At 43.5% G+C, this 27488-nt stretch overlaps 1 protein-coding gene across 1 annotated transcript; it reads right to left on the bottom strand.

Annotated features, from left to right (window-relative positions):
* Positions 1 to 17371: 17371 nt before the first annotated feature.
* On the bottom strand, positions 17372 to 24821 carry LOC125514915 (receptor-like protein EIX2). The gene has a single exon (XM_048680287.1). It carries the CDS (start codon positions 24672 to 24674, stop codon positions 21669 to 21671), a length of 3006 nt encoding a protein of 1001 aa, XP_048536244.1. The 5' UTR covers positions 24675 to 24821; the 3' UTR covers positions 17372 to 21668.
* Positions 24822 to 27488: the final 2667 nt, after the last annotated feature.

Raw genomic sequence — 27488 nt, 5'->3', positions numbered from 1 at the left:
TTGAACTTGCACACTGCAAACTTGATGACGATCACCACTTGATGCATCCTCCATGGGTTGTATGAGATCTTCCTCTTGACGCAAGACCATGGAAACATACCTAACCCTACAAAGAACTCTCACGTAGACCATGGGTTAGTACACCAAGCGTAATGGACAATGCTTACCATACCATGGGATCACTTGATCCCTCTCGGTACTTCTTCTATGCTTTGTGAGTTGATCAACTTGATTCACTCTTGACTTAGTCTTGATCAACATTGAATCTTTCGAACTCTCTTCATTTGGATGATGTCTTGAAGGTAAACATGAATGATCACACAATCTTCTTCTTCAAGACATGCTTGCAATAAGCTCAACTCACACATGACCAATCTTTGGATAATTCCTTGAAAAGCACTTTGGCCATCTCAACTCACACATGACCAATCTTTGGACAATTCCTTGAAAAGCACTTTGGCCATCTCATAAACTCCTTGAAACCAACACATGGACTTCAAGACAATCCTATGCACATGGACTTCAAGACAATCCTATGGACAAATGCTTCAAATATAACTCAAGGCAACCGTTAGTTCATAGAGATTGTCATCAATTACCAAAACCACACATGGGGGCACCGCATGTCCTTTCAATCTCCCCCATTTTGGTAATTGATGACTATCACTTTCAAGAGAGTTTATATAAGGAATTATTTATCACCATGCAACACAACAACCAACAATGCATGAGTATGAGATGCAAATGCTTAGGTACAAAACCAAAGCAAGAAGAAAAAAAAGAAAAACTCTCTAAACTTATCCACAAAACTCTCTGAAACTTCTCCCCCATTGGCATCGATTGCCAAAATGGGCGAAAAGCTCAGAAGGCCAATATAAATTATGTTCCTCCATAAGTTGTGTATTTCTCAACAAGAGAGTGGAATGCAATACACATATCCAATGGTAATACTTGGAGGAAGACCAACTATATTGAGGCACCAAGATTGCTAAAGGAATGATATGCCACAAGGACATAACAAAGAAAGAAACAAGCAATCAAAAGGTACCAATTGAAGCAAGCAATCAACGGGTATCAATTGAACCAACTAGACCAAAGATCCTACGAGCTACATGAATAAAGGATATTATGATATGAGCGAAGGAGTGTTCTAAAGAAACTAGAGAAGCTCCCCATGATTTGTGCACACATAAGAATTTTTGTATTTGGATACAAAGTGCACAAAATAGGATCACAGCTCCCCCAAAATCAATATAAACTTACAACAAGTGCAAGTGAGCATATAGGAAACTAAGCCTAGTACATGTAGCAAACACATGGTTGAGCAACAAGTAAGAGAGGCAACTTAAGAGTGGGCTCAACCAAAAGATGTGTGTGAGTCAAGGCAATGCACTTGAGAAGACTAATGTACAGAGGAGCATTAAGCAACAATAAAGTCTTCAAAGAATGAGGCACATGGTGCAAGGCCTATCATTCCCACACACAACTAGCAAATGGGTTCACAAGCTTACTAATACGCATATAGAGAACCTATGCTTGTGACAACCCGCGGTGAAGATAGAAGATGAAAGGTGCATCAAGACGAGGGATGCCAATTAAGATGGCAAAAACCTCGTAAAGATAAGCATGACGAAAATAATCTTCACCACACACGAGCGCATCAAGATGCAACGATAGAAGACACACACTCAAGGCAAAGGCTTTCACGGAGCCACCAAAGAAATAACATAAGAAAGACAAGGTGGACGTGAAAGAAAGGATATCATCTAGATATGCAACTTCTCTCAAGTGTATAAGATTCTAGGTAGACGAAATCATGATGATATATATATATATCTACAAAGAAGGAAGTACACCCGAAATAGTTACAACACGAAGGAACAAGATATCCAAAAGGAAGTCATACATATACCAATAAGATATTTGCTTGAGAGCATAGCACATGGCTAGACATGGTCTTATTGTATATAAATGAATTCCAACCACACGAACATCAAAGACATCACAACTAGCAACAAGACATCATTGTTGGGATGCTTTGAGAAAGGAAACAAGTATCACAAGAAAGAATGGATAACATGCCATGATACAACCTACACAAGGTTGATGCAAGAAATGTGTGCATGAAGTATATGAAGATACTTGTTACCGAGATAACATTGGAAGGATGTAGTAGATACCAATTGAAGGTACAAAGTAGTTCATTGATCATCCTAGCTTGACTCCAATAAGCACATGGTGACAACACCTTCCTTGTGAGTGAGCCGAGCATCCAATGCATCTCCACTTGTTCCTAGAACAATAACACAAACAAAATGGTACCCAAACTCATTGGGACCAAAGAGTTAGAGAACCAACAACACATAGGACAAACTCCACATAAATATGTGCATATAGATATGAAAATGAATTTCATGCACATCTCATCCAATTTGAGACTTGGTGGAGTTCCCCCTATATATTGGGTCAAAGAAAGAAAGCATGCCAAAGAAACTACAAGAAGTAAATATGCATGCTCAAGACTTTCAAGAACCGAGACCAAAAGACAAAGAAATACCAAGCGAAGAAAAGATACCAAATGAATAAATCATCACTTGGAGGATATCCAAAAAGATACATCAAGGAATGAGATATCCATTGATACACTCAAAAAGAAAGATGTCAAACTCCCAAAATAGAGGATGGTTCCAAACAAACCAAGTGCTCTACAAAGTTTCATGATGGCATAAAGTACCAAAAAGAAATGGTTTGCATTCCACCAACACACACTTGATAAGGATCACAAGGTGAGCATTCTAAGAAGAATAGGATAGCCCCCCCAAGCATTGTGCATTATAGAGAACTTGCATTTGAATACAAAAAGCACAAGATGGGATCACCACTTTCACTATATCTATACAAACACTAGACAAGCTCAAGTAAATAACAAGATCCACATGGAATACAATGGGAGTTGACACAATCCTAGGCAAGCGATAAAGCAAATAAAAGCAAAGGCCAATGTAAAGATGATCAATAATTTCTACCACACATAAGTGAGTACCAATTGTCAAAAGATAAGAAGTATTTGGAAATAATTCCCGGTGGTAGATAGCAAGGATATCCGACATCATCTTCACACCAAACAAAAAGCAAATTGCAACTTGTAGAGCTCACATGCCACCTAGGAACAAGATAATTTACAATATCAATTCTAGGTGATAATATCTCAAAAGTACACATTTTCTAGGCTAGTAATATACACATAGCATATTACTCCCCCATAATGTGATACCAATAAAAGATAAACAAGAGGCAAAAAATGATCCAATAAGAGATAATTAATGGACAATTTAGAATTTGAATTTGTCATGAGAAGACATACCACATAGCGACTAGATAAGCTTGCAATATCAATTCTAAGTGGTATTCCCCATGTACCCACCTTTATAGGATTATGAAGTGCACAAAGCACATAACTCACCCATAATGGGATATTCCATTAATCTCTCACAAGAGCCAACTAAGAAATAAACAAGATGCAAAAGGCTCAACGCATGACACACACGTACATGATGTGCAAACCAACACACACATACTTGATTGCTTAAGATAATCAAGTTGGAAGCACAACATATACAAACACATGCAAGGAACAAAGCCAAACATGCAAAGGTGCAAGTAACTTTCAATGTAAACAATTTAAGCACGAGTTACCGCAAGGAGGGACATTGGATATAAGATAGAAACTTGATAATCTGAATGACTTGGCTTGAGAAAATAAGAATGATGAAGTCCCCTTAATTCTTCATAATGTAGCCAAGTCTCCAATGACCTCCAACATCACCTATTGATCAAGTTTGAGCTTGTTGGTCCCCAACCAAGTTGGGTCCTAAGAGGTTAGTCACAATAGGCTTGGCTACCCAAATGGTTCTTTGCTTCAAACCACTTTGAGTACCAACAAACTTGGCAACCACATTGCCAACCTTATCCTTCCCAAGAGAATAGACATCATCAATAATAATTGGGTTGGATAAGTTACCACTAGTGCATGAAGAAGCGAGGTGACCTTTCTCGCGACATAGGTAGCAACGTCTACTCTTCATCTTCTCACTTGATTTCTCAACTTCAGAAGCATAAGCTTGAGTCTTCTTGGGAAGAGGCTTTTCTTCAACTTGAGGTTGAGAATGAGAGTGAACTTGTGGCCGCTTCCCTTGTTGCTTGTCACTAATGGGCTTCTTCTTCAATGAGCAAGATCTAACATGATGCCCTTCTACTTTGCACTTGAAGCAAACAATCTTGGCCGAATTCTTGACTTGTTCTTGGCCCTTCTTTTTGTTCACCTTGGACTTCTTCTTCTTGTTGGAGTTGAATCCAAGTCCACCTTTGTCATTGGGGGATTTTTGCACACTCAAGATATTGTTGAGTGTGAATTTCCCTTCATGACTCTTTTCCAAGTCTTTATTCAAAGAAGTGACTTGGGCCTTGAGCTCTTTGATTTCCTCTACATGGTTAGTCTCAACACAAGTACTAGAGGAAGTATAAGCTTCATCGTTAGAGCAACAAGGCAAGGAAAGCAATTCATCACAAGATGTACCAACATTGTGAGTAGATGAATTACTAGGACTAGCACATGGCAACATAGCATTTTGACTAGAAGTAGTGCTAGTATCCACATGAGGCTCACTAGATGTTACCTTAGCAAGCATGGCCTCATGAGCTATCTTTAGCACATTATGGGATACTATAAGATCATCATGAGAGCTTGAGAGCTTTTCATGGCTTTCTTCCAATTTCCCATAATTGCTAGATAGCAACTCAAGTTGAGCCCGTAGCTCAACGTTCTCCTTCAAAATGGATGCTTCACAAGTAATAGAGTTAGTAGCACAAGCATCATCATTAACAACAATAGGGGAGGACAACTTGGCAAGCTATTTTAAATAAGAAGCTTCAAGTTGATCATGAGACTTGGTGAGTTTGATGAGCTCACCCTTGATGACCCTTGAGCCATTTTCAAGGTGCTCAAAATCCTCAAGGAGTCTAGCATGAGCAACTTCAAGCTTAGCATTTTTAGTTTCAAAAACATTGGCCACCTCAAGAGCTCTATCACGAGATTCCTTCACTCTAGATAATTCTAGAGCAAAAGTCTCCTCAAGAGATTCCTTGGTGGTTTATTCAAGTTCAAGAGCTTGAGAGAGGTCCGCAATCTCATTAGCGTAATCACGCTCATGACCTTCCATTTTATCAATGGTGACCTCATGCTCCTCAAGATGAGATTCCAACTCATCAATATATTTCTTGCCCTCAATTACAATAGACATGATTTCCATGAAGTTGGAACGAGCAATTTTATTCTTAAGAAGATCTTTAAAAATCATTTCCCCCTTAATTTTTAAGGAGGCAACATCATCATTCTCTTCATCATAATCAACATCATCATCACTCTTGCCATCATCAATATCATCACAAGATATATTGGGATTCAAAGTGGGAGATACCTTTGAAGCCTTGGCCATAAGGCAGAATGCAATAGATGGTGATGTAGGATCCCTTGAAGCACCATTCAAGACCACATCTTGTTCCATGGAGTGTTGTGTTTCCTCTACATTGTTAGCATAACAATTCGAGGAAATATATGCATTTTTATTATGGCAACAAGACATAGTAAACATATCATCATAAGATTTAGTCAAGCAATTTCTACATGACATGCAAGAACTATCAACACAAGCATGTGAAACATTTGGAGTGCTCGGAGTGCTAAAGTCCAAAGATGAAGCATTGCAATAAGAAAGTGATGAAGGATTATTAACAATAAGCCCACTATCATCATTGCAATGTACACCACTACTCACCATGTCATTACCTTGTGGCAACCCACATGTAGGTGAAGTAGAAGAAGTTGAGAAGGCAACATGGACAGAGGTGGAGGGAGACAATCATCCCCACAAATCTTGGACACACCATATTTATCTTGAAGCTTTGTCCACAACTCATGAGCATCCCGGAATGGCATGAGTTGAAATATAACTACATTGCTCAAAGCATCGAAAAGCACATTAGAAGCTTGAGCATTGAGATAAGAGTTTTTCTCATCCTCTAAAGATAATCTTTGGGGATCCTTTGGAGGAGAAAACCCCATATCTACAATTCGCTCTAAATTTGGGTCCATGACCCTGAAGAGATTAAGCATGCGAATTACCCAAACATCAAAATTTGTGCCATCGAAACTAAGAGTGTCAGAGAATCCTAATCCCCTAGTCGACATCTTTACTCTCTAGGCGGTTAAGCCTTACAAAGAGAGACGAGGCTCTGATACCAATTGAAAGATCGTGGATGTCGCCTAGAGGGGGGTGAATAGGCGTTTTAAAATAATTACGGTTTAGGCTTAAACAAATGCGGAATAAACCTAGCGGTTAATTTGTCAAGCACAAAACCTAAAACAACTAGGCTCACCTATGTGCACCAACAACTTATGCTAATCAAGATAAGCAACTATGTGATAGCAAGATATATGAAAAGAAACAATATGGCTATTACAAAGTAAAGTGCATGAGTAAAGGGGCTCGGGTAAGAGATAACCAAGGCACGTAGAGACGACGATGTATCCCGAAGTTCACACCCTTGCAGATGCTAATCTCCGTTTGGAGCGGTGTCGAGGCACAATGCTCCCCAAGAAGCCACTAGGGCCACCGTAATCTCCTCACGCCCTCGCACAATGCAAGATGCCGTGATTCCACTAAGGGACCCTTGAGGGCGATCACCGAACCCGTACAAATGGCAACCCTTGGGGGCGGTCACCGAACCCATACACTTTAGCAACCCTTGGGGGCGGTCACCGGAGCCCGTCAAATTGCTCGGGGCGATCTCCACAACCTAATTAGAGACCCCGACGCTTTCCCGGAGCTTTACACCATAATGATTGAGCTCCAAACAACACCAACCGTCTAGGGCGCCAAGGCACCCAAGAGGAACAAGCTCTAGGGTGCCCAAACACCCAAGAGTAATAAGCTTCTCAGACTTCACTTCCACGTATCACCGTGGAGAACTCAAACCGATGCACCAAAGCAATGGCAAGGGCACACGGAGTGCCCAAGTCCTTCTCTCTCAAATCCCACCGGAGCAACTAATGCTAGGGAGGAAAATGAGAGGAAGAACAAGAAGGAGAACACCAAGAACTCCAAGATCTAGATCCAAGGGGTTCCCCTCACATAGAGGAGAAAGTGATTGGTGGAAATGTGGATCTAGATCTCCTCTCTCTTTTCCCTCAAAAACTAGCAAGAATCCATGGAGGGATTGAGAGTTAGCAAGCTCAAAGAAGGTCAACAATGGGGGCAAAAACGAGCTCAAGAGATAGGGAACCATTGGGGAAGAAGACCCCCTTAAATAGGTCCCCACGAATCTGCCCGTTATGTACAGAATAACATAGGAGCGTACAACCTCTATGAGCACCGGTACAACCGGTAACAGGCAATAAGCGGTACAACCGGCCCACAACCGCCCAACAACCGCACCACAACAGAGAACAGTCCGGTGGTAGAGCGGTACATGACCGGTACAACCTCCGGACCAATTCTGGAGCGGTACAACCGCTCCAAACACCGGTTGTACCGGTCAAGCGGTACAACCTCTCCATGGGGCGGCACAACCTCTCTGTGTAAAACAGGCAATATCAAAACAGCCACAACTTTCGCATACGAGCTCCAAATTCAACGAAACCAAGTTTGTTGGAAATCTAATGACAAGGGCTAACACAATCTTGAGAGAAATATCAATAAGAATCAAATGAGAAAAGGACCATAATAAAATGGTGAGAACCCTTCCTCGGAAAGACCGGTAAAACCTCCAACACCGAAAACATCATAGAAGATGCATGCGAACTCCGTTTTCGATGAACTCAAGCTTGTCATCAAGATGACCATAAGCTTTAAGACTCAAAAATGGAACCAAACAAGAACCAAGAAAGGTGATGCAAGGATGCAATGGTTTGAGCTCTCGACTAATGATACGATCAAGCTACTCCCTAGAGAGCCCCCCTTGATAGTACGGTAATCGATCCTACAACCCGGTCTCCCAACTACCACTATGAGACCGGTAAAATAGAAAACCTATCAAGGGCAAACCTTTGCCTTGCACATAGTCCACTTGAGCTAGATGATGATGATCTTGACTTCCTCAAGTTGGACCACCTTTCTTGATTGTGTTGGCTCGATGAAGACTAGTTGATTGCTCCCCCATACTCCACTATGGGTGAGACACTCTTTGGCACATCTTCACAATTCCATTGACACCACAATGGACGGCAAGCTTCAAGCTTGATTGCTCCCCCATACTCCATTATGGGTGAGCCACTCTTTGAGTTGCTCCACTTGAACTTGCACACTGCAAACTTGATTACGATCACCACTTGATGTCATCCTCCATGGGTTGTATGAGATCTTCCTCTTGATGCAAGACCATGGAAACATACCTAACCCCACAAAGAACTCTCACGTAGACCATGGGTTAGTACACCAAGCGTAATGGACAATGCTTACCATACCATGGGATCACTTGATCCCTCTCGGTACTTCTTCTATGCTTTGTGAGTTGATCAACTTGATTCACTCTTGACATAGTCTTGATCAACATTAAATCTTTCCAACTCTCTTCATTTGGATGATGTCTTGAAGGTAAACATGAATGATCACACAATCTTCTTCTTCAAGACATGCTTGCAATAATCTCAACTCACACATGACCAATCTTTGGATAATTCCTTGAAAAGCACTTTGGCCATCTCAACTCACACATGACCAATCTTTGGATAATTCCTTGAAAAGCACTTTGGCCATCTCAACTCACACATGACCAATCTTTGGATAATTCCTTGAAAAGCACTTTGGCCATCTCAACTCACACATGACCAATCTTTGGATAATTCCTTGAAAAGCACTTTGGCCATCTCAACTCACACATGACCAATCTTTGGATAATTCCTTGAAAAGCACTTTGGCCATCTCAACTCACACATGACCAATCTTTGGATAATTCCCAACACATGGACTTCAAGACAATCCTATGCACATGGACTTCAAGACAATCCTATGGACAAATGCTTCAAATATAACTCAAGGCAACCGTTAGTCCATAGAGATTGTCATCAATTACCAAAACCACACATGGGGACACCGCATGTCCTTTTAGTGGGGCACCTGTTCACGCCCACGCCGGCGGCCATCTCCGGAGCCGTGCAGGACCAGCCCCACCCCTGGCCCAGCAGCTGCTGAAATGCGGCCGGCAATGCCTCCTCCGCCGGCTCCTCCATGATGGCCGCCATCTCCGGGAAGGCGAAGTCCCCGGCGGCGGAGAGGGCCATGGTCTCCTCCAGGCCGTGCCACTGCCGCTCGTCGTGCGTGTTCATGGAGTCGTCCATGACACGCTGCAGGAGACGGGTCTCCTCCTCCGCTGTCATGCGAGGATGGGGAGGTGGCGACGGTGACGGTGAAGGCAACGGCGTGGGCGTCAGGCCGCGCACCCGGGTATGCCCCCGCTCCTGTCGTGGACGCCGCGGCCCCGTCGAGATGCCGGCGAAGAAGGACGCGCGCCTGGTGTCGTGCTCGTCATGAAACCAGGTGTCCCAGATCCCGGAGTCGGGGGCGTACCTGGGGTCGTAGAAAAGGTCGTCGGGGAGGAGGCGGCGGCGGCGCTCGATCTCCTTGTCGCGCGCACGGCCGCTCGTCGGGACCGGCGGGATCGGGACCCGGTCGGCGGACAGATGCCAGTTATTGGGGAGACGGACATCGCTCCAAGGGAGCGGCGTCCTCGTCTCCCAATAACGGCGGCACACCGACGACCGGACGTAATGCCGGTCGCCCTCGCCGGCGGACGTGGGCGCGATGGAGAAGGCGGGCGGCGCGGGGGCCCGGCGTGGTGGTGATGGCGAGCCGCGGCGGCGTCCCAATGAGGAACCAGCCTCGCGGTCGTGCTTGCCTTTGTGGCCCATGGCAGCGGGCGGCCGGCCGGCGAGATGTTGGCTAGGGTTTGGGACTGGGGCTTTCGGGTTTCGAGCAGGCCGCGGGATGGCGTGGGGCAGTGTGGACGACGACCCGTCCACGCTTCCCACTTAAAGAAGGACGGCGACCCTTCGACATGCGGATGACAGGTGGGGCCGCCCGCTCGTGTGCATTTATGTGGGTGGGTGGGAGGTAGGTGGCCGCCTGCCACGCGGTCCCGACGCGTACGAGGCGCGCGTCCGTTTGGTGTCCGTCGCGACCCAAACCCGGCGCAAGTTTGCGCTCGAAATGGGTCGGCCCGGACACAAAACAGACAAGATGGATCCGGGCCGCCCTGCGCTGGGCCGCCTCCTTTGTCCGTTTTACCCCAACGGATGGGGCCGGACAGGATAGGATCGCGCGGTGGAGTTGGCCTTACGCCCTGGCAGGCTTACAAAACATTTGATGACCGCTGCTTCGAAGACATGTGTCTCCCCGCTCGCTCGCCATGCATGCATCCCTCCATCCCTTCAAGTTTTCGTTGATTCGTTTATTTAAAACGATTTATATTTGAAACCGCGCATTCAAATTATTAACAGTTTCACCGTTGAATTTGTAAGGTCCAGATATTCAAAACTAGATTCCATGTTAATAGATTTTGATAAACTTTTTTTTCTCACGAAAAAACTGCAAAAGGAAACCGAGCCGGAAGCACGGTTTTTTCCCACGTTTTCGCGGAAGCAACTCTGTGCGTCCACAAGCAAATCTGCGCCTCTTGTCGTCTCGCGAAAGAAAAAACAGCTCTGCCTCTCGTGCAAGGAAAACTTGTGCCTCCACGAGAAGCAAATTTGTGCCTCTCCCAGATTAAAAATATATATTTTTTGCACAGAAATATTTGATTTTTCCCTACAAAATGTAGGGAAAACCCGGAAAAAACCAACAAGCCAAAAAAAAAGGGAAAACCTGAAACGAGTACAGGAAAAACAACCGAGGGAGCACCTAACAAGTTTGACTATATATTTGGGTCAAGTATTGACTATATATTTGAATAGTAAAATTTTAATGCATGTCACAAAAAATTATATTTTGTTCGATTTGTATTTAAATATAATTTACAATGGTAATATTTTTGGTAGAAGTAACTTATATTTTATTATTTCAAATCATAGCAAATATATGACACAAAGTATTAGGGTACTCACCACCTCTTGTAGTCCACAGTAGTTCACAACCACCCGTCTAGATTGAGCCAGTGATTAGATTAAGGTTAGATAGTATTTGTACTGCTACTTAGCGTGACCTGGAAACGAATATTTTTTCTTTCTTTCCTTTTATATTTTTATCCTATATAGATGGCCCGGCTGCTCTGTTAATATTTACAACATCATGGTAATTTTAACGTAGTAAAAATTGTTGACATATCATGATAACTTCGTTGTAAAAAGCATGCCAGGGTACAAAAGTTTTTTTTTGCGAGGGTACAAAAGTTATCAACCATTTGGTACGTAACTTATCATGCTTTTTATACATAAGTTATCGGGGAATATTTTAAATATTTTTTCTTGGGTCAAAGATACGGCTGGATGTTGTACAAAATTATTATACTTTGCAGTCTGTAAAAATCATGATATTACACAAAAGTTACCAAGAGATGTTTTTAAAAACTTTTTTCTAGGTCAACATTATCGTGGTGTTTGTACATAAGTTATCATGACAGCGGTACATAAATTATCATACTATTTACATAGTAATTATCAGGGTACGTTTCAAGCACCCCTCGCGTTGAAATATTACCGTCATATTTGTATCTAAATTATCAGGGCTGCAGTGCATAAAATATCATGTCATTTACACAACAATTATCGGAGTAATGTTTTCCAAATAGAAAATTTTCAAAGCCAAAGTTATCAGCTATGTTGTGTGTATATTATCATGTTATTTGCACAGAAATTACCGGCATATGATTTCCAGCAACTTTTATCCTAGGGTCAAAGGAGTTACCACGGTGTTCTTACGTGGGTTATCAGCTTTGTTGTGTGCATACTATCATCCTATTTACACAGAAATTATCAGGGGTTGTTTTTCAATATTTTTTCTCGGGTCAAATGGTTACCAGAGTGTTTGTACGTGAGTTATCAACTTTGTTGTGTCTATATTATCATGTTATTTACATACAAGTTACCGGACTAGATTATTTAACATTTTTTCGGGTCAAAATTACCAATGGTATTTGTATGTAAATTATCAGATCTACGATGCATAATCATGCTATTTACCCATAAGTTATCACGGTCTTTGCATCATAATTTACTAGGTCCGCATGCGTCAAATACCATGCTATTTACACACAAGTTCCCGGTTTTGTCGCCTGAGAGAAACGGATCTTCCTTTCCACTCATTTAATAAGGTATAAAAACATGTAATCTGCATATAAAACAAGAAGAGAGAGTTAGCTCAGTTGGTAGCGTGCTATGGTCTCAACCAACAGCTTCTAGGTTCGATTCTTGCATAAGCTCATTACAATCATCTCTTCAAATGGTCGCGGTCTTGATCAAAGTTGCAGTGAACGGACCAACAAGAGGTTATATTGGAGGGCAACAACAAGGGGGAAAAACTTGGAATTTATATTCCGACATAAGAATTAAGAACACTAGGGTGGAGTTTGAAAGGCACATCTTTTAGGATTTAGATTTCATATTAGCAATTCATTAGTTGTCTGAAAATCAAAATCTCGCCGTCGACGGACATTGTGTGCGTCGCATGCATGTCGGCTATATTAGTTGTCAGCACTGTCTGTCTATACATGGAGGAACGTCGGCTACGGGCGCGCCTGATTATTTCTTTTCTTGGACGGCCCCGACGCGTCTAGTTGACATGGATGGTTCAGTACGTGTTGGTTGGGGAAGTGACCGGGCCATGCCAGTGCGAGTAGGACGGCTGGACAGGAAATAGTTTCATGGAGATGGTGCAAGAAATAGGGACGTCTGTCTGTCGCCCTGGGGTTCTCCACACACGTCGTCTCAAATGCATGTACAGACAGACGCCCGTGTGACGCAGCTGTACCATGCGTCATGGTAGTTAGCTAGCACATATATATAGTTACACAGGATAATGGCAAGGAAAATGCTTAATGATAAAAATGTCCAAAATAAAACCATATTCAATTCTTTTGGTTTGAATCAAATTAAGTGAGGCCTAAATCTGCATGAAAACCCCAGGGAGACTCAATGCTATGCATTCTATTTATACAAGTACCGTCGGTATCAACATGGAGAGTATAGATTGCAAAATACTCATTTGACGTGCGTACAATGTTGATTTGTTTTCGAGGATCGACATATTCCTCTTGGAAACTTGTGTAGGCGCAGGCGTAAAAATAGTGCGTGGCTGGTGGTACAGGATTTAGTGCTAAACAAATGCGGTCAGGTGGCTGTGGCCTCCATCATGATTCTGTAATCAACCATACGGATTATGTCTCCATAAACTTAGAAATACCCCGTATCAAATCCAGGCTTGTCTTATTCTCCCTGCACGCGCGCTGCCGCACACGATATATAAATATATTCCAGAGCTCAGGATCGATCTATAATACTTGGAAGTTGGATAAGCAGACGTTTAGCTTAAACAGCGAGTAGCTCGACTGATTTACAATGTCAGTGGTATAATTAGTTTTTTTTAGGGGTCAGTGGTATAATTAGTGTGAGTGACTTTGTCAGTGTGTAGCTGGAGAGGACGTGTGGTGTGGAGTGCGGTGGAGCCCAAAGAAGTCAGTGTGACGTCGGCGAGAGGACGTCGGTGGGCCCTGTCTGTTGGACATATCAGGCCCACGCCGCTGCTGCAGCCCAGGCCCATCGCCGTCTCGTCTGCTTCCTCCACACCATCCTCTGATGAAACGAGGAAGCGAGATGACGGCCCTGTTTGGATACTCTAACTAAGTTAGAGGTTAGAGTTATATTTTAATCTTAAATTAACTTTAAACTAACTCTAACCAAAGAAATGTTTGGATGATAGGGTTAGATTGACAATAAATATTCTTTCTTAATTATTTGACTACTTTGGACCCTATTTGGATGGGAGAGGTAACATTTTTTTTTTAGTGGACCTAGAAGAACTACCTAAATAAGCTCCTCTAGTGTGGGCTAGTTTTTTGGGGTGGGTTAGATCCAAATAACCCAAACTAATCCACTATGTTTGGATATTTTTGGATTATTTGAGTCCTAACTAACTAAAACTAACTCTAACCTAGGAATCATGTTCAAACAGGGCCGACGAGCCCTCCTCCTTCATCTTTATCTTGGAGAAAGGATGTGCAGCCTGACCTACACTGGTGGCAGCAGAGAATTCAATTTCATGCACCCACCCGTCACGTGATAGCATCTAAGTAGCTGTTGGGACGGAGGTCTACACACACGTATAGATCTGAAAATGCAGTTTTCATTCCTGTTTTTTCTTTTTTTTTTACAAAACCTCGCCCAGAGGTCAGGGCGCTGCAAATTTCATAAAGAATAATAGAATTGATCCGGTTTAGTAAAAAAAACTAGGCCGAAAACCACATAATCGCTTGATTTATTAAGGGATAATCATGCAAAAACCCACAACAAAGCAACAACCGGCCAAATCAAAACTCCACCACCTGCTCGCCCTCTGCCAGGAGAAAAGTGAGCGAGCTCTTTGAGGACGTCTTCAAAAAAGAAAACACTCCGGCAGTCGCCGCCGTCGCTTGCATCGACCTCCGCTGATCAGTAAAGCCTTCACCCAGAATTCCCCACAACTCTCTGCCAAACCTGGAAAAGGGTCCGGGCACACCAACATCCACCACAACAACACAAGAAACGACCAACCATGGCCTATTGGAGAGGAGGAACTCTTCGACGATGACTCCAAAGGAAAAGGCACCACCACCTCGCAAAGCCCCAAGGAAGGGACCCAACCATTGCCAGCAGAGACCACTGGCAACGGCAGACCACGGCCGCCAAATCGAAGAGCATGATGGTCAAGCCGCCACAACAGTTTAAGGACGGTTTATGAGATTTCAAACGTCTGGACCAATTCACGGACATTTGGTAAATCCCGTTGAACGGTAAAAAAAAATGTCCGGACACACTGGTCCAGACATTTAGGGGCGACTTGATGACCCACGTTAGAGTTGCTCCCGGTGCTCCTTGATCAACCGATGTAGAGTACTAGTACTGTGCAATGCTAGTCCATCAGGCCAGGGATCGACTGGGGTTGCTCTTGCTAGTTAAACACGCACAGGACGTACGTGTAGGGAGGTCCTCGAGTACCCATTCATGCTTACTATACTGATGTTCCTTGTAGGCTTGTAGCACCTACGTACGTAGTGCTGACTAGCAGGAGTACCACTATACTGTAGTGCGTTGTGCTTTCTAGTCTGGCAATTTCGTGAGTCGGGCATGCAAGATCGATGAGGAATCACGTACTGGTAGCATCCCTATCACCAACTGAAACCGGGTGCTACGTGTCAGCAGTGACGCATCTAATTGATGAATGCATCCGCATCAGCTTGCTATGCACGTCCCACCCTGAGTTCCGACAGACATATCTACAACGAAGTCTATTTTAAACCTTGACGAGCTCTGCAACGTCAAGGTTTAAAAAGACTTCGCTCCAAGATCCAAGGACAGCTAGCTCGCGTTGCGTGAACCGAATGGCATACCCATCTTGGATCCCACACTTCAGGGTGCACTGTATGTAGGACCATGGATATATGGACCCAAGCCGAGCGGCCCGACAGACATATCTACGTCCTGAGCAGCAAAGCAAAGCAGGAGAGACAACGGCACATCACCGCAAAAGAAAAAAAAGACGGCACAAACTAACAAATCACGGCAGCGCACACACGCTAGGCTACGTTACACACGCGGACACACATGCACCCGGAACAATTTTCACTGTGCGCCGATCAACTAATTAATCGGCTGGTCCATGCAATGCAATGCACGACATGGCGCCATGCCATGCTAGGGTCAGGAGCATGCACAGGACATGCCCGTGCACGTACCCCATGATTGATTATAACGTTGCAAAAATAATTGGTGACCCCATTGGCGTGCTTTTAACGCACCGTGTCTCCCCAGCCATGCGTTCCTCCATCGGCCATCACGTCGTCCATCGGCTCGCATAGGCATTGGCGCCTACGTTGTATTACTAACGTTGTGCCTACCTCTGTTTTCTCCCTTTTGCTTCACCGCAGGAAAATAACACGATGTCCATAGGTTCCGCATAAGCGCGTATGGTGTACTCGTGTTATGCGTACCTCTATTTTCTCCCTTTGCTTTGCGGACAAAGTTTTAATTACCAGATGAAAATGATGTACTTTTTATACTACGCAAATGACTTATTCACCTAGACGGAGGTAGTACTACTAAATGTCCTTCCTTTTTTAACTGAAGTGCTTCACTGGCCCTTGTAAAAACTTATTTGTATACCTGACCCCAAAATAGTCGCGCCAATTGGATTGTCGTGTCTTAGAGATGTTGCGCCAAATGTATTGGCATTTAATGATGTCGCGCCATTGCCAATGGCCCCTCATACATATGGTATTTGTATAGTTAACAACTGTAGACAACTGGCGCTCCGTATAGGATATAGAGTATACTACTCTACGTGCGGTGTTTTGGTGCCCTGGCTCATTTACACCTGTGATGAATAGTGAATTTTATGAAATAAAACGACATAAACAATTTGTTTTCTAACCGAAGATGCTCGAGTGCGTCAGGAGCGTGCAAAAAATCATGAAAATGACACCCAAGGATCTATAGACAGAGAAAAAAAACACTCAAAGAAACTTTGAAAAAAATGCATTTTGGAGAACTTCAAAAAAAGGAGTTTATTTTTATTATAGAAATAATAAACAAAAAATATCTATTGTAAGAACTCAAAAACATTTTATCAAAATAATAAACCACATATCAGGTTTACAGGGTTTTTTTCATTTTCACTTAGTTTTATATGCTACTCGTGAAAGAGACTCTCCCAGGGTTCACATAATGTTTGCGCCATATGCTCAGATTATTTCTGGATTGTAGTATCTACTATTAAATATATTCATGTATTTTGAAATAAACGCCAATGACTACTGAGATTTATACGCGTATCTCAAAAGGGATGAGTACTGAGATTTATTCGCCTATATCAAAAGAGATGTTTACCTATTGTATGTGCGACGAGATGTTCCACCATCGAAACATATGTTCATCACTTCAGAGAGAAAATTGACACGTATAGAAGGAAAATTGTTCATATATGTGTGAAAAGAAAACCCAGAGATTCTGTCCCACTACTGATTTTTTTTTTTGGAGAAATACTGTCCCACTACTGATAATGTTTGGCGCTCACACAATGGGCCTTAATTGTTAGACCGGGATCTTTGATGGGCTTTAAACTGTTGGGTCTCCCCTCACTTTTCAGACTCAGCTCAGCTTCGCTCCGCAGCTCGCTTCAGCTGGCCTGATTCGACAAACAACACCTCGACGCCTCACCGGGCGAGACGATGCTCCGCCGCGAATCGGCCGGCGACCTGAGCCCGTCTCCGGCGGCCGGCGTACGGCACTTCTCCCCCTCTCCTCTGTTTTGATGTGCGCTCGCTTCTCCTTCCCGTCCACTCCCAACTTCTTTTCTTCTCCCGCGGGAAACCCTAGCTAGATCTATATTGTTTACTCGTCGCGGGAGCTAAGGGTGGGGATAGATGGATCTTGCCGAGATTCCCCAGTGGTAATCAAGATCCGGTCTCTCTATATTTCTTGGATTCTCTCCCAAATTTCAGTTCGTGCAGTTTGTAATTTGCGTATGCTCTGCTGTCTGCTGCACATAGCTGTGTGTTGTGTGTTTATTGCAAACATTTGCAGTGTGAATAAATCAATCCACTGCGTTGCCGTCCATTTGCATTTTTTTATTTTTGAATGCCGATTCCCAGTGCCGAACCCGAGAAGAAATTGTGTGTGTGTGGTGACATAGAGCGGCATTCCCCACTGGCAGCCGCGGCCACTGTATCCAAGGTGCTGGACGACGGCGACCTGCTCACCAAAATACTCCACATCGGCTTTCCCACTGCCGGCAACCACAATGTTCTGATTTGAAACTGTCGGAATGGCAGCGTCTTCACCACATTGTGCCACTGAAGGCGCAATGGAGGAGGAACAGGGGCCAGTGTTCGAGTGCACCCCCCCCGCTTTGCCCTGACAGAGGCATGGTCGATGTCCCACCATTCACATACCTCCAATACCGGGACTTCAGTAGTTTCACTCAGGGTGTGGTCTTCTCCAAAGAAGAGGGCGATTTTTTGTCCTACTTATATGTGTTGATGGAGTTTGCCATGGTGACAAATACTTCCACCGCGCGCGTATATGTGTTGCAAGATGGTGCCTGGCATATGTAAACGTCGCCCACGACACATACCTCTTCTCTTCATTTGGATAGAAAACCCGTGCTTGCGAGCAATAAAATCTATATCCTGTCTGGCCTGAGCAGGATTCTTGTCTTGGATCTAATAGCATCAAGTTTTTCCACAATTCAGTTACCATAAGGGGTGCAGCTAAACACTTTGTACACCATTTTGTCACGAGCGGATAACTTTTTTTTCTATATATCTGATTGAGTTGAAGTTGAAGGAGCTCCAGCTTAGTGTCTGGCTCCACAAGGGGGGGGGGGGGGGGGGGGGGGTGGGGGGGGGGGGGAGGGGGGGGGGGGGGGGGGGGGGGGGATTGGTTGCTGGCGGACACCATTTGTTTGCACGACATGGTTACTAGTTTGAGGTTGCATGGTTGAGGGTAAGCATATCTCTGATATGATAATCCAGGTGGGAGACAATGATGAGTTTGTGTTCTTGTGGATGGTTCCATTCCTGCTCTATACGGATATCAAGTGCAGGACATAGTGCAAAGTCTACGAGTTGCCGGAAGAGGATGAAGGTTTGGGTACTGTTCATCCTTTTATGATGATCTGGCCTCCCACGTTCCCTACACTGAAGTGTTCTTAATCGTGGCAGGTTTGCCTTTTGGCCTTTTGATGATATGTACAATGCTCTTGTTGAGGTTATGTTATTTTGCCATGTGCATCTTCCATCATACTGTTTGGTATAGCTGTAGAGTGGTGTTAGGTATATGATTGATTCCTTAGGTCATTTTAACTTGTTTGCCAAGCGACATTTTCGAATGCTTGTGCTAAGATTGTTAAAAAACACCTGGGCACTATGGTCATAAACTCATAACATAAGGTGTCAATAGGGGACACACTTCCGTAATACAGGTGTTGCATGAGAGAATAAGGGTGTCCCTTGCACGTGGGTGGGGGATTGGTTAGTTGAGAAGGAGGTTGTGGATATATACGAGAAATTAAAGAGGTATATTAAAAAGAATAGAGGTTTGTTTCTTGGATGCCAAAAGATTACAGAAGACCCCCTTAAATGGACTACCATGATGGGAACCTAAGACAAATAATCTTTGTGGGAACAAAATTACCATTTACTTCCCTACTGCTACTTGGTACTTTGATGACTCCAAATCCAAACTCTGTATCGCCCAATATACTTTTTTAGCAATGTTAGTAATACTTTTGTGGACTCGAGACTTGATACAAAATTCAAAATCTTGTTGTTGGTGGCATTCGTTGCCGTCTGCTAGACATGTCCTGAAGTGTCAGATCATGGCATGCTTCTCCATGGCTTACTTTTGCTAAAGCTTGTGTTGGTACCAGAAAACATGCTCTGAACTTGTTCTTCCCCATATATAGTCTGATAATAGCAACCTATAGTGGTGCTCAAAGATGACTTGTTTCGTGTTTTAGAATGGACATTTCATCCTGCTTTATCAATGTTTTCTGAAATCTGGATTATCAGGCGTTCTTAACTGTAAAAGTAAAAATTGTATGCTCAAATGTATAAACATGGTCATTATCCCAGAAGGTAAATGTATAGTGGAATGAATGTTCCATATCTGTATGTTGAAGCAAATATATCACAGTTTTTTGCTTAGTGGATCATATATCTCTTATGTACGATTATCGATGCAGATATATCACCGTGAAATTTTCTTTCTATGTGACCAGTGAGTAATTCAACTTATACTGGGTAATCTGTGTTTGTGTGTAGTCTGTCCTACTATTATCAGAGATTTGTTTAACTGGATTGCAAACTGTATAATGGAAACATCCATGTCTAGGATATGATGTCACTTAACCTATATCCTTGATGCTTTGCAAAAGAAACTCTGTAGGAACAAATCCAGTACTTTCACTTTAGAGGGCATTTTTTTGCCTACCATTGCACTTGTCTTTGCTATTCCTTTGAAATCTTGACCCTTAATTTCCCCATCCTGACCTATGTTCAGTTGTCCCTGAAAAACAAAATGAAGATGAAAGATAATGGGAAGCTTTTGGATGGTATCCACATCCTCGGTGACCTGGGTGGCAGCATGGTAGAGCGGTAGTTAGCAGCATTTCCTTGAGTGACTAATATGAGTTTTGGCAGCCCTTATTATAACTTGTACTGGATTAATTAACTAGGAATTATGATGGTACGTAACGGGTGTCGGTACTCCTATGTATCCTGAAGTGCGATTGCTGTTTGCGACCGATGCCTTTGTCTTTTGGGGTTTAGAAGAGAAGACCCCCTTTATATGTTGAGTGGTTCCACTGCTTGCATCAAATTCTTGTTCCACTGCTTGCTACATCTAGGATTTGGAAAATTTTGTTCTTTTTTCAGCAATCACCATTGCAAGAATTGGTTTCAGTTAGTGATGTGCTTGTCTAATTTAATACATCAGAAAAAAAGGAATCATTTATTTTCTCTGTCCACCCAACATTGACGACTATGGTTAGATAATGTAAATGTGCTTGTGCTGGTTCAGTAAGTAGTTGATAAGCTCTGGGAAATATATGAACATGCATCACTGAATGCATAATACTCCCTCATGGAGCAAAATGAGTGAATCGGCACCCTAAAATACGTCTATATACATTCATATGTAGTCCGTATTGAAATCTCTAAAAAGTATTATATTTAGGAATGGAGGGAGTATATACTAGTGTAATGGAAGGACGTTCTTATAACTCAGTGGTAAATTTATACCTCCGGTTTTTCACTGCTTTAGCTACAAATTTCAGTTGTCATCTTGTCTAACTAAATCTTAAAAAAAAAACGAAACAAAAAACCAAACACCCACCCTTCATTTCAAATGGGGAGCCACCGCAAAAACTGGTTACATGTGTGCCCTTGTATTGTATCCTACTCGTGTTGTCCCCCTCAAGAAGTGCTGGACGTTCAGTCTTGCAGCCATATGAAACTTGGCTCGGCCGTAATGTGACGATTCCTCAATCTATAGAGATGGATGACCCCTCGCATTGTTAGTTCGTTTTGTTGTGCTTCATGGCTTTTAGTTCCACTCCTACCAGCCCCTCACTAAAAGCTTAACTGTATAGCAGACTCACAAAACATTGGCTTACAGCTTACGAACCATCAACACAAAAGGAACTAGAGCTGGAAAATTAAGACCATGTGAGTTCGTCATGACTCATAAGTACAATCCAATATAACGGTTACATGCATTAGACCAAAGTTCGTATTACAAGTCTACAGGAGAGAAAAGAACGCATACTAGCACAAGCTGCCAAATGCTTTGGCACCTTCATTTATTTCATACCTCAGTAGTAGGGTGAAATAACATCACCAGATTTGCATTATCTTGTTGGGTGTCACACTTAAGTTGTTGTCGCCTTGCCGGTTATCCTACCCCAAGTAACAACCACAAACACATATGCCTTGTCATACAACTTGTCGAAGAGGCGGAAATAGGCAACTCTCCACACTTTCTTGAACAGTAGGGTACAAAACACGACCCAGAGGCCAGCCGCAAACCCAGACCCAAGTCCAAAGTAAAAGAACAACAGAGGCTCAGAAACCTTCTTGATTTTCCGTTGATTGTCATGCTCTGGTGCATTGTTTCGTGAGCAATTCCTTTCAAGAGGAGGGCCACACAGACCAACATTGCCCGTGTATATGGACTGGTTCTCCAAGTAGAGGGTGTCAAGTTGGCGTCCCGGTGGAATTCTTCCTGTGAGATTGTTATATGACAGGTCCAAGGAGCTTAAATAAGTCAAATCTGTCAAGCTTGTTGGGATTTCACCAGAAAGGTTGTTCCTTGAGAGGTCGAGCGATTCAAGTGATTCCATAGCTCCAATCCTATCTGGAATTTTTCCACTCAATTGGTTCCATGATAAGTTTAGATTCAATAGTCCATTGAGAGAGGTTATCCCATCTGGAATTTCACCTGTTAGATTGTTGAGCGACAGGTCCATACTGATCACATCAAAAATTCTAGCACCATACTTAAGTTCCTGACGCTTCATCACTATAGACCAAACTTCTCTAAATTTACCCACACGGCTGGTGTACCATACAAACATGTCGACCCCAGGTTTCTTTGGATGTTTCTGGGTCATTGCTGTTAAATTTGACAAAGAAAAAGGAATAACACCAGATATACTGTTTCCTGCTAAACTCAGTTGACGAAGACGTTTAAGATTTGTGATAGTCACTGGAATATCTCCACACAAGAAATTGTGACTTAGCTGCAGAAAGCGCAAATATACTAAATCTCCAATCCATGATGGTAATGTTCCATAGAAACTATTCACTGAAAGATCCATGAATGCCAAACTCGAGTAGTTCTTCAGTGATGATGGGAACTTGCCAGAAAACTTATTGTGATTTAAAATCAGGAAAACCAGGTTAGGCTTTCGAGAACATAGAGGAAGTCCACCCATGAAAAGGTTGTCTGATAAATCCAAGACAACTAGGTTCCAAAACATACAAATATATTCAGGAATATGCCCACTGAAGTAATTGGAGGATAATGTCAATTCTAATAATCCGGTAGCTCCAAACTCTGATGGCAGATGCCCTGAGAAAGAATTGTGTGATAGATCCAGGTGTTCTAAGTTCTTTAGAGCAACCAGGTGTTCCTCCCTTATCACACCATCTAGATTATTGTTGCTAAGATCCAGTCTAGTCAAACTGCCGAGCAGACCAATCTCAGATGGGACATGTCCAGTGAGAAGGTTTTTAGAAAGAGAAAGGGACTGCAAATTAGTGCAATTCCCCAGCCATGGTGGTATATCTCCAGTAAGATTGTTGTAAGAAAGGTCAAGGTCATTTAATGTAGTGCAACTCACTGTCCCTGGTGATATAGTTCCAGTAAGATGGTTGTTCGAAAGAGAAAAATATTGCAGACTAGTGCAATTTCCCAGTCCTGGTGGCATAACTCCAGTAAGATGGTTGTTAGAAAGATCAAGTGTTTCTAAACTGGTGCAGTTTCCCAACATTGGTGGTATAGCTCCAGTAATGCTATTGTAAGAAAGCAAAAGGTCCTGTAATCTATTGCAGCTTTGTATCCCTGGTTGTATAGGTCCATTGAGACTGTTACTGGTGAGATAAACATATTGCAAACTAGTGCAATTTCCCAACCCTAGCGGTATAGCTCCAACAAGAAGGTTGTTAGAAAGATCAAGTGTTTCTAAACAAGAAAGATTGCTTATGCCTAGCGGTATAGCTCCAGTAATGTTATTGTAAGAAAGGTCCAACAAAGCTAAGTTGGTTAAGTTCCCCAATCTGTTTGGTAGAATTCCAACCATATTGTTGCTGCTCAACCTCAAACGCTGCAATCTGTTGGACGAACATCTTGGCAGTTTATCTATAAACTCGGTTATGTTCCCAGAGGAGAAGCTTCCATCAAGCAATAGGTCTTCCAAATCACATAGATTTTTCAAGTCTACTGTCATTGTGGCCATGTTAGCAGTTGTGGTGGGTGAGTCACCATTGGTAGAATAGGGGCCAAAATAAAGTTCTTGGAGAGACGTCATATTTCCTAGTGCATTAGGAAACGGACCATAGAGAGAGGTACCAGAAAGGTCGAGGTACTTGATGCTTGTTATGTTCCAAAACCAACTGGATGCAATTGGATGATCAAAGTAGTTATCTGAGAGATCAAGGTATTGAAGATTTGTGAGGTTTAGGTGTGCGAGGGATTGGTTTGCACTTGAAAGCGAGCACTCAGAAAGATCGAGCAACTCCAAAGATGGAATCTTATTGACAACAAGAGGCCAATCGGCTATTGAGCTGAGATTGATATAACTCATATCAAGATGCATCAACAAAGGTAGACGGGTTAACCACGAGATGTCTGTTAAGCCCAACCGCGTATTATTGAAATATATGCCGGATAGGTCAAGGTATTCCAGATTTGACAGGTTGCCAAGCTGAGGAGGCACCATACCAGAGAAAGACATGCCGGACAAATCAAGATGCCTCAAGTTATTTAAGGAACCCAGGAACTCTGGAACACGACCACCAGGCCCACACAGTCTGGTGCCCCAGAGATCGAGGTACTCGAGATGCTCTAGCGAAAGCAAGGAAGGACTTATCTGGCCGACCAAATAATATCTTCCGCCAAGGTCAAGCTTGATGACGTGGCCGGTTACGTTGTTGCAGGTGATGCCTGCCCATTGGCAGCAATCTTGCCGCTCTTTTTGCCACGACCTGAGGTTGCCATCGGTGTCGTTGATACCTTGCTTGAAGGCCAGCAACACGTCCCTCTCGCGCCCTATGCAGCTGGGCTGGAGCCTGCCTGCGTCGGCGACGAGGAAGAAGCTCCAGGTCGCCGCTGCTGCCATAAGGAGCAAGACGAACTTGGAAGGTGAGCGATCCATGGCGGTGGCAATGGTGTGGTGGTGGTAGTGGTGAACGGTTGTTTCGTGCTACGAATGTGTGTGTGTATATTTTCCCGGTGCAACGTCGGGTGGTGCTCGTATATGAAGGCATAGGCACGTACGTAGAGAGGAGCTGCGGCCGTGTGGATGGATGAGGTACTAGTTTTTCCACGGCAAGTGTTTGGGCTGACGCGAGTCACCAGTCATATTTTCCGGTCAAGATCGAAGTCGTCCTTCATTGGACTGATTCGTGGGGTGCTTCGTGGATGCCATGGCCTGCACGACGGCCGGTGCCACAATTAAACATGTGGAGTGTGTAGCTAGGAGATTATATACTACCCGTATATTCTATTAAAAAGTTACTACTCGTATATACCGTTTGAAATAATAATACTAGTATGCGGACTGCATTCGGCCAAGTAGCTAGTAACTGGGCAGGAACTGGCCAAAAGAAGAAAAGAAAAAAGCTGACAGAAACTTGCAGTGCAACGACCGGCGATTTAGAATCTGAAGTCGCCGGTCAGTCACCGAGACTTGATGAGAGATGCATGTGTGGATGTCGTTTAGCGTCTGCCCTGTGGCGTGGCTACTACTAAGGTTTTTCCTCAAGGAGCCTAGTTCCAAGAGAGAAAATCAACTGTTTTTTTATTCCAATTTGGAGTACAAAAGATCATCATGGCTAGCTTTATTAAGATCAAAACACATTTACATCGTCTACAAGATTACTCACCACAGAACCAGATGGCTCTTCCAATCAACTAAAGGAAGACTTCATACAATAATTAAAGTTCGCTAGCACATGACCCGCTTGATTACAAAAACGATAACAATGCTTAAAATTACCTTTCCGATCATTGAACTAATATCCACACACTCTGCAAAGATTGATGCAGCCGAGTGCCACCATCTTGTTTGCCTATCGTAGTAGTTAATAACCTCTAAGGAGTCTGATTCCGCCTCCACTCAAGTGAACTCAAAAGAATAAGCAAGGGCTAATCCATCTCTCATAGTCATCGCTTGAGAGGTGATCACATCTGTCGCAACTGGGATGAATTTAAATTGAGCCGCCAGAAACACTCCTCTATTGTCTCGGAGTTTGGCAGCCGCAGCTTCTACACCTTCGTCCGGGAAAAAAATGACATCTACATTTAATTTAGTAAAACGAGGGTCCGGTTTAGTCCACTTAACTTCAGGGGCACTAGGTGATCGTGATGATGCATCCTAATGATTGCTAGCAATAGATAAAAAACCCGATAGAGACCATCTCCAAGCTAGCAGAACATATTCATTATGAGTGATTTGTCTCTGGATCCACCACAGGTACCAACCTCCGACTACAATGATCTTCTTGAAGGTCAACTTTGGATGTATAGCAAGCTTCTCATTAGGAAGTGAAAGAATATGCTCAAAAATTGCTGACCCCGACATGTCCACTGGCAAGGCTTGGTCAATGATCTGAATAACCCCTAGGCCAGTCCATAAGTCCCCCACATTAGTGCACACCAAAAGCAAGACAGGACGGGCGCCATTTGAACCTAGCTAGAGCACACGAAAATCGACTCTTAGTCGCAGGCTAGAGCACTCGAACATGAAAAAAAATCAAAGTAGAAAAGAGGAAGTCAAAAAATGACATCAATGGTAGCCCATAGGACAACAGGCCCGACGGGCCCATGAAACACCGACACTTATGGACCAGAACTGTGCATGGACCAACTAAGAGGCTGGGACTATACATCGCCTTTTCTCAAAATAGAAATAGACTATGCATCACACGACGCGAGTGTGAGCAACCGTTCGCGTCAGGGGCTCAGGGTTCACGAATGGGCCCTGAGAACATATATAAGAGAAACGTTTGAAATCTATATGAAAAATGTTGATAGCATATTAGAAAATGTTGTGGCATTTAAAATTGTTCATGTTCTTAAAAAAATGTACGGACATTACAGTGAAGTTAATGATACAATGAAACCAACAAAAATAAAGAACAACAAAAATCTAAGAAAACATGGAGAAAAAGAATCATTTGGTTTTTGTCGGATTAACTTGCGAAATATTTGACAGCTTGGTTGACTAGTTTTGGTGAATATATAGTGAAGTATCAGGCTATGCCAGATGACTCCATATAATGGTTATTTTTCTTAAAGCTTCAATATATAGTCTCATAACAGCATTTTGTGGTGCTGCTGAAAAACAACTTTGTTTAGTTCCATAGACTGTCCATTCTGCTGTATCACTGCTTTCTATCTGCCCCCAAAGCTACTAAAGAATGCCTTACCATCACGTTGACCATTTGTACTGAAATAGCATCACAAACTCATCCAGTCTGGAGTATAGCTTCCTGTTTCTTAAAATTAATCATGGTTTAATTTTCGGCTGCAGTCGTGTTTTTTTTTCTTGGTAACTTTGACCTGTGAACCCCAAGCTATAATGTATGCGATTGTCAAGCCTCATGCCACCAGCACCGGCAAACTTGACAGTGGGGGCCTTCGCGCCGGTTGTTTCGCCTGCCACCGTCGTTGCCCTGTCCTCCTCCGCCGTTGCCACCACCACCACCCCCTTGGTTGCAGCGGTTGTTACCGTGGGAAGCCTGCTGGCCGCCTCCTTGCGCACCAGTAGGATGACCCCCGGAGCGGCCGTCGTTGGTGGTGTCGGCGAAGGTGCGCCCCCCTCCCCGGCCGTCGCCTTGCCGCGCCACGGCGTTAGCAGAGGTGGAGAACTCGGGGGAGAAGGCGTTCTGCTCCTTGAGAGATTCGCGGAGGAGGAGCATGGAATAGAAGTTCGGCAGGCTGAGATTGTCAGCACCGGCGGCAGCCA

Source organism: Triticum urartu, chromosome 6 (assembly GCF_003073215.2).
Source record: "Triticum urartu cultivar G1812 chromosome 6, Tu2.1, whole genome shotgun sequence".
Classification (NCBI taxonomy): domain Eukaryota; kingdom Viridiplantae; phylum Streptophyta; class Magnoliopsida; order Poales; family Poaceae; genus Triticum; species Triticum urartu.
This window is presented reverse-complemented; position numbering and strand designations above follow the sequence as displayed.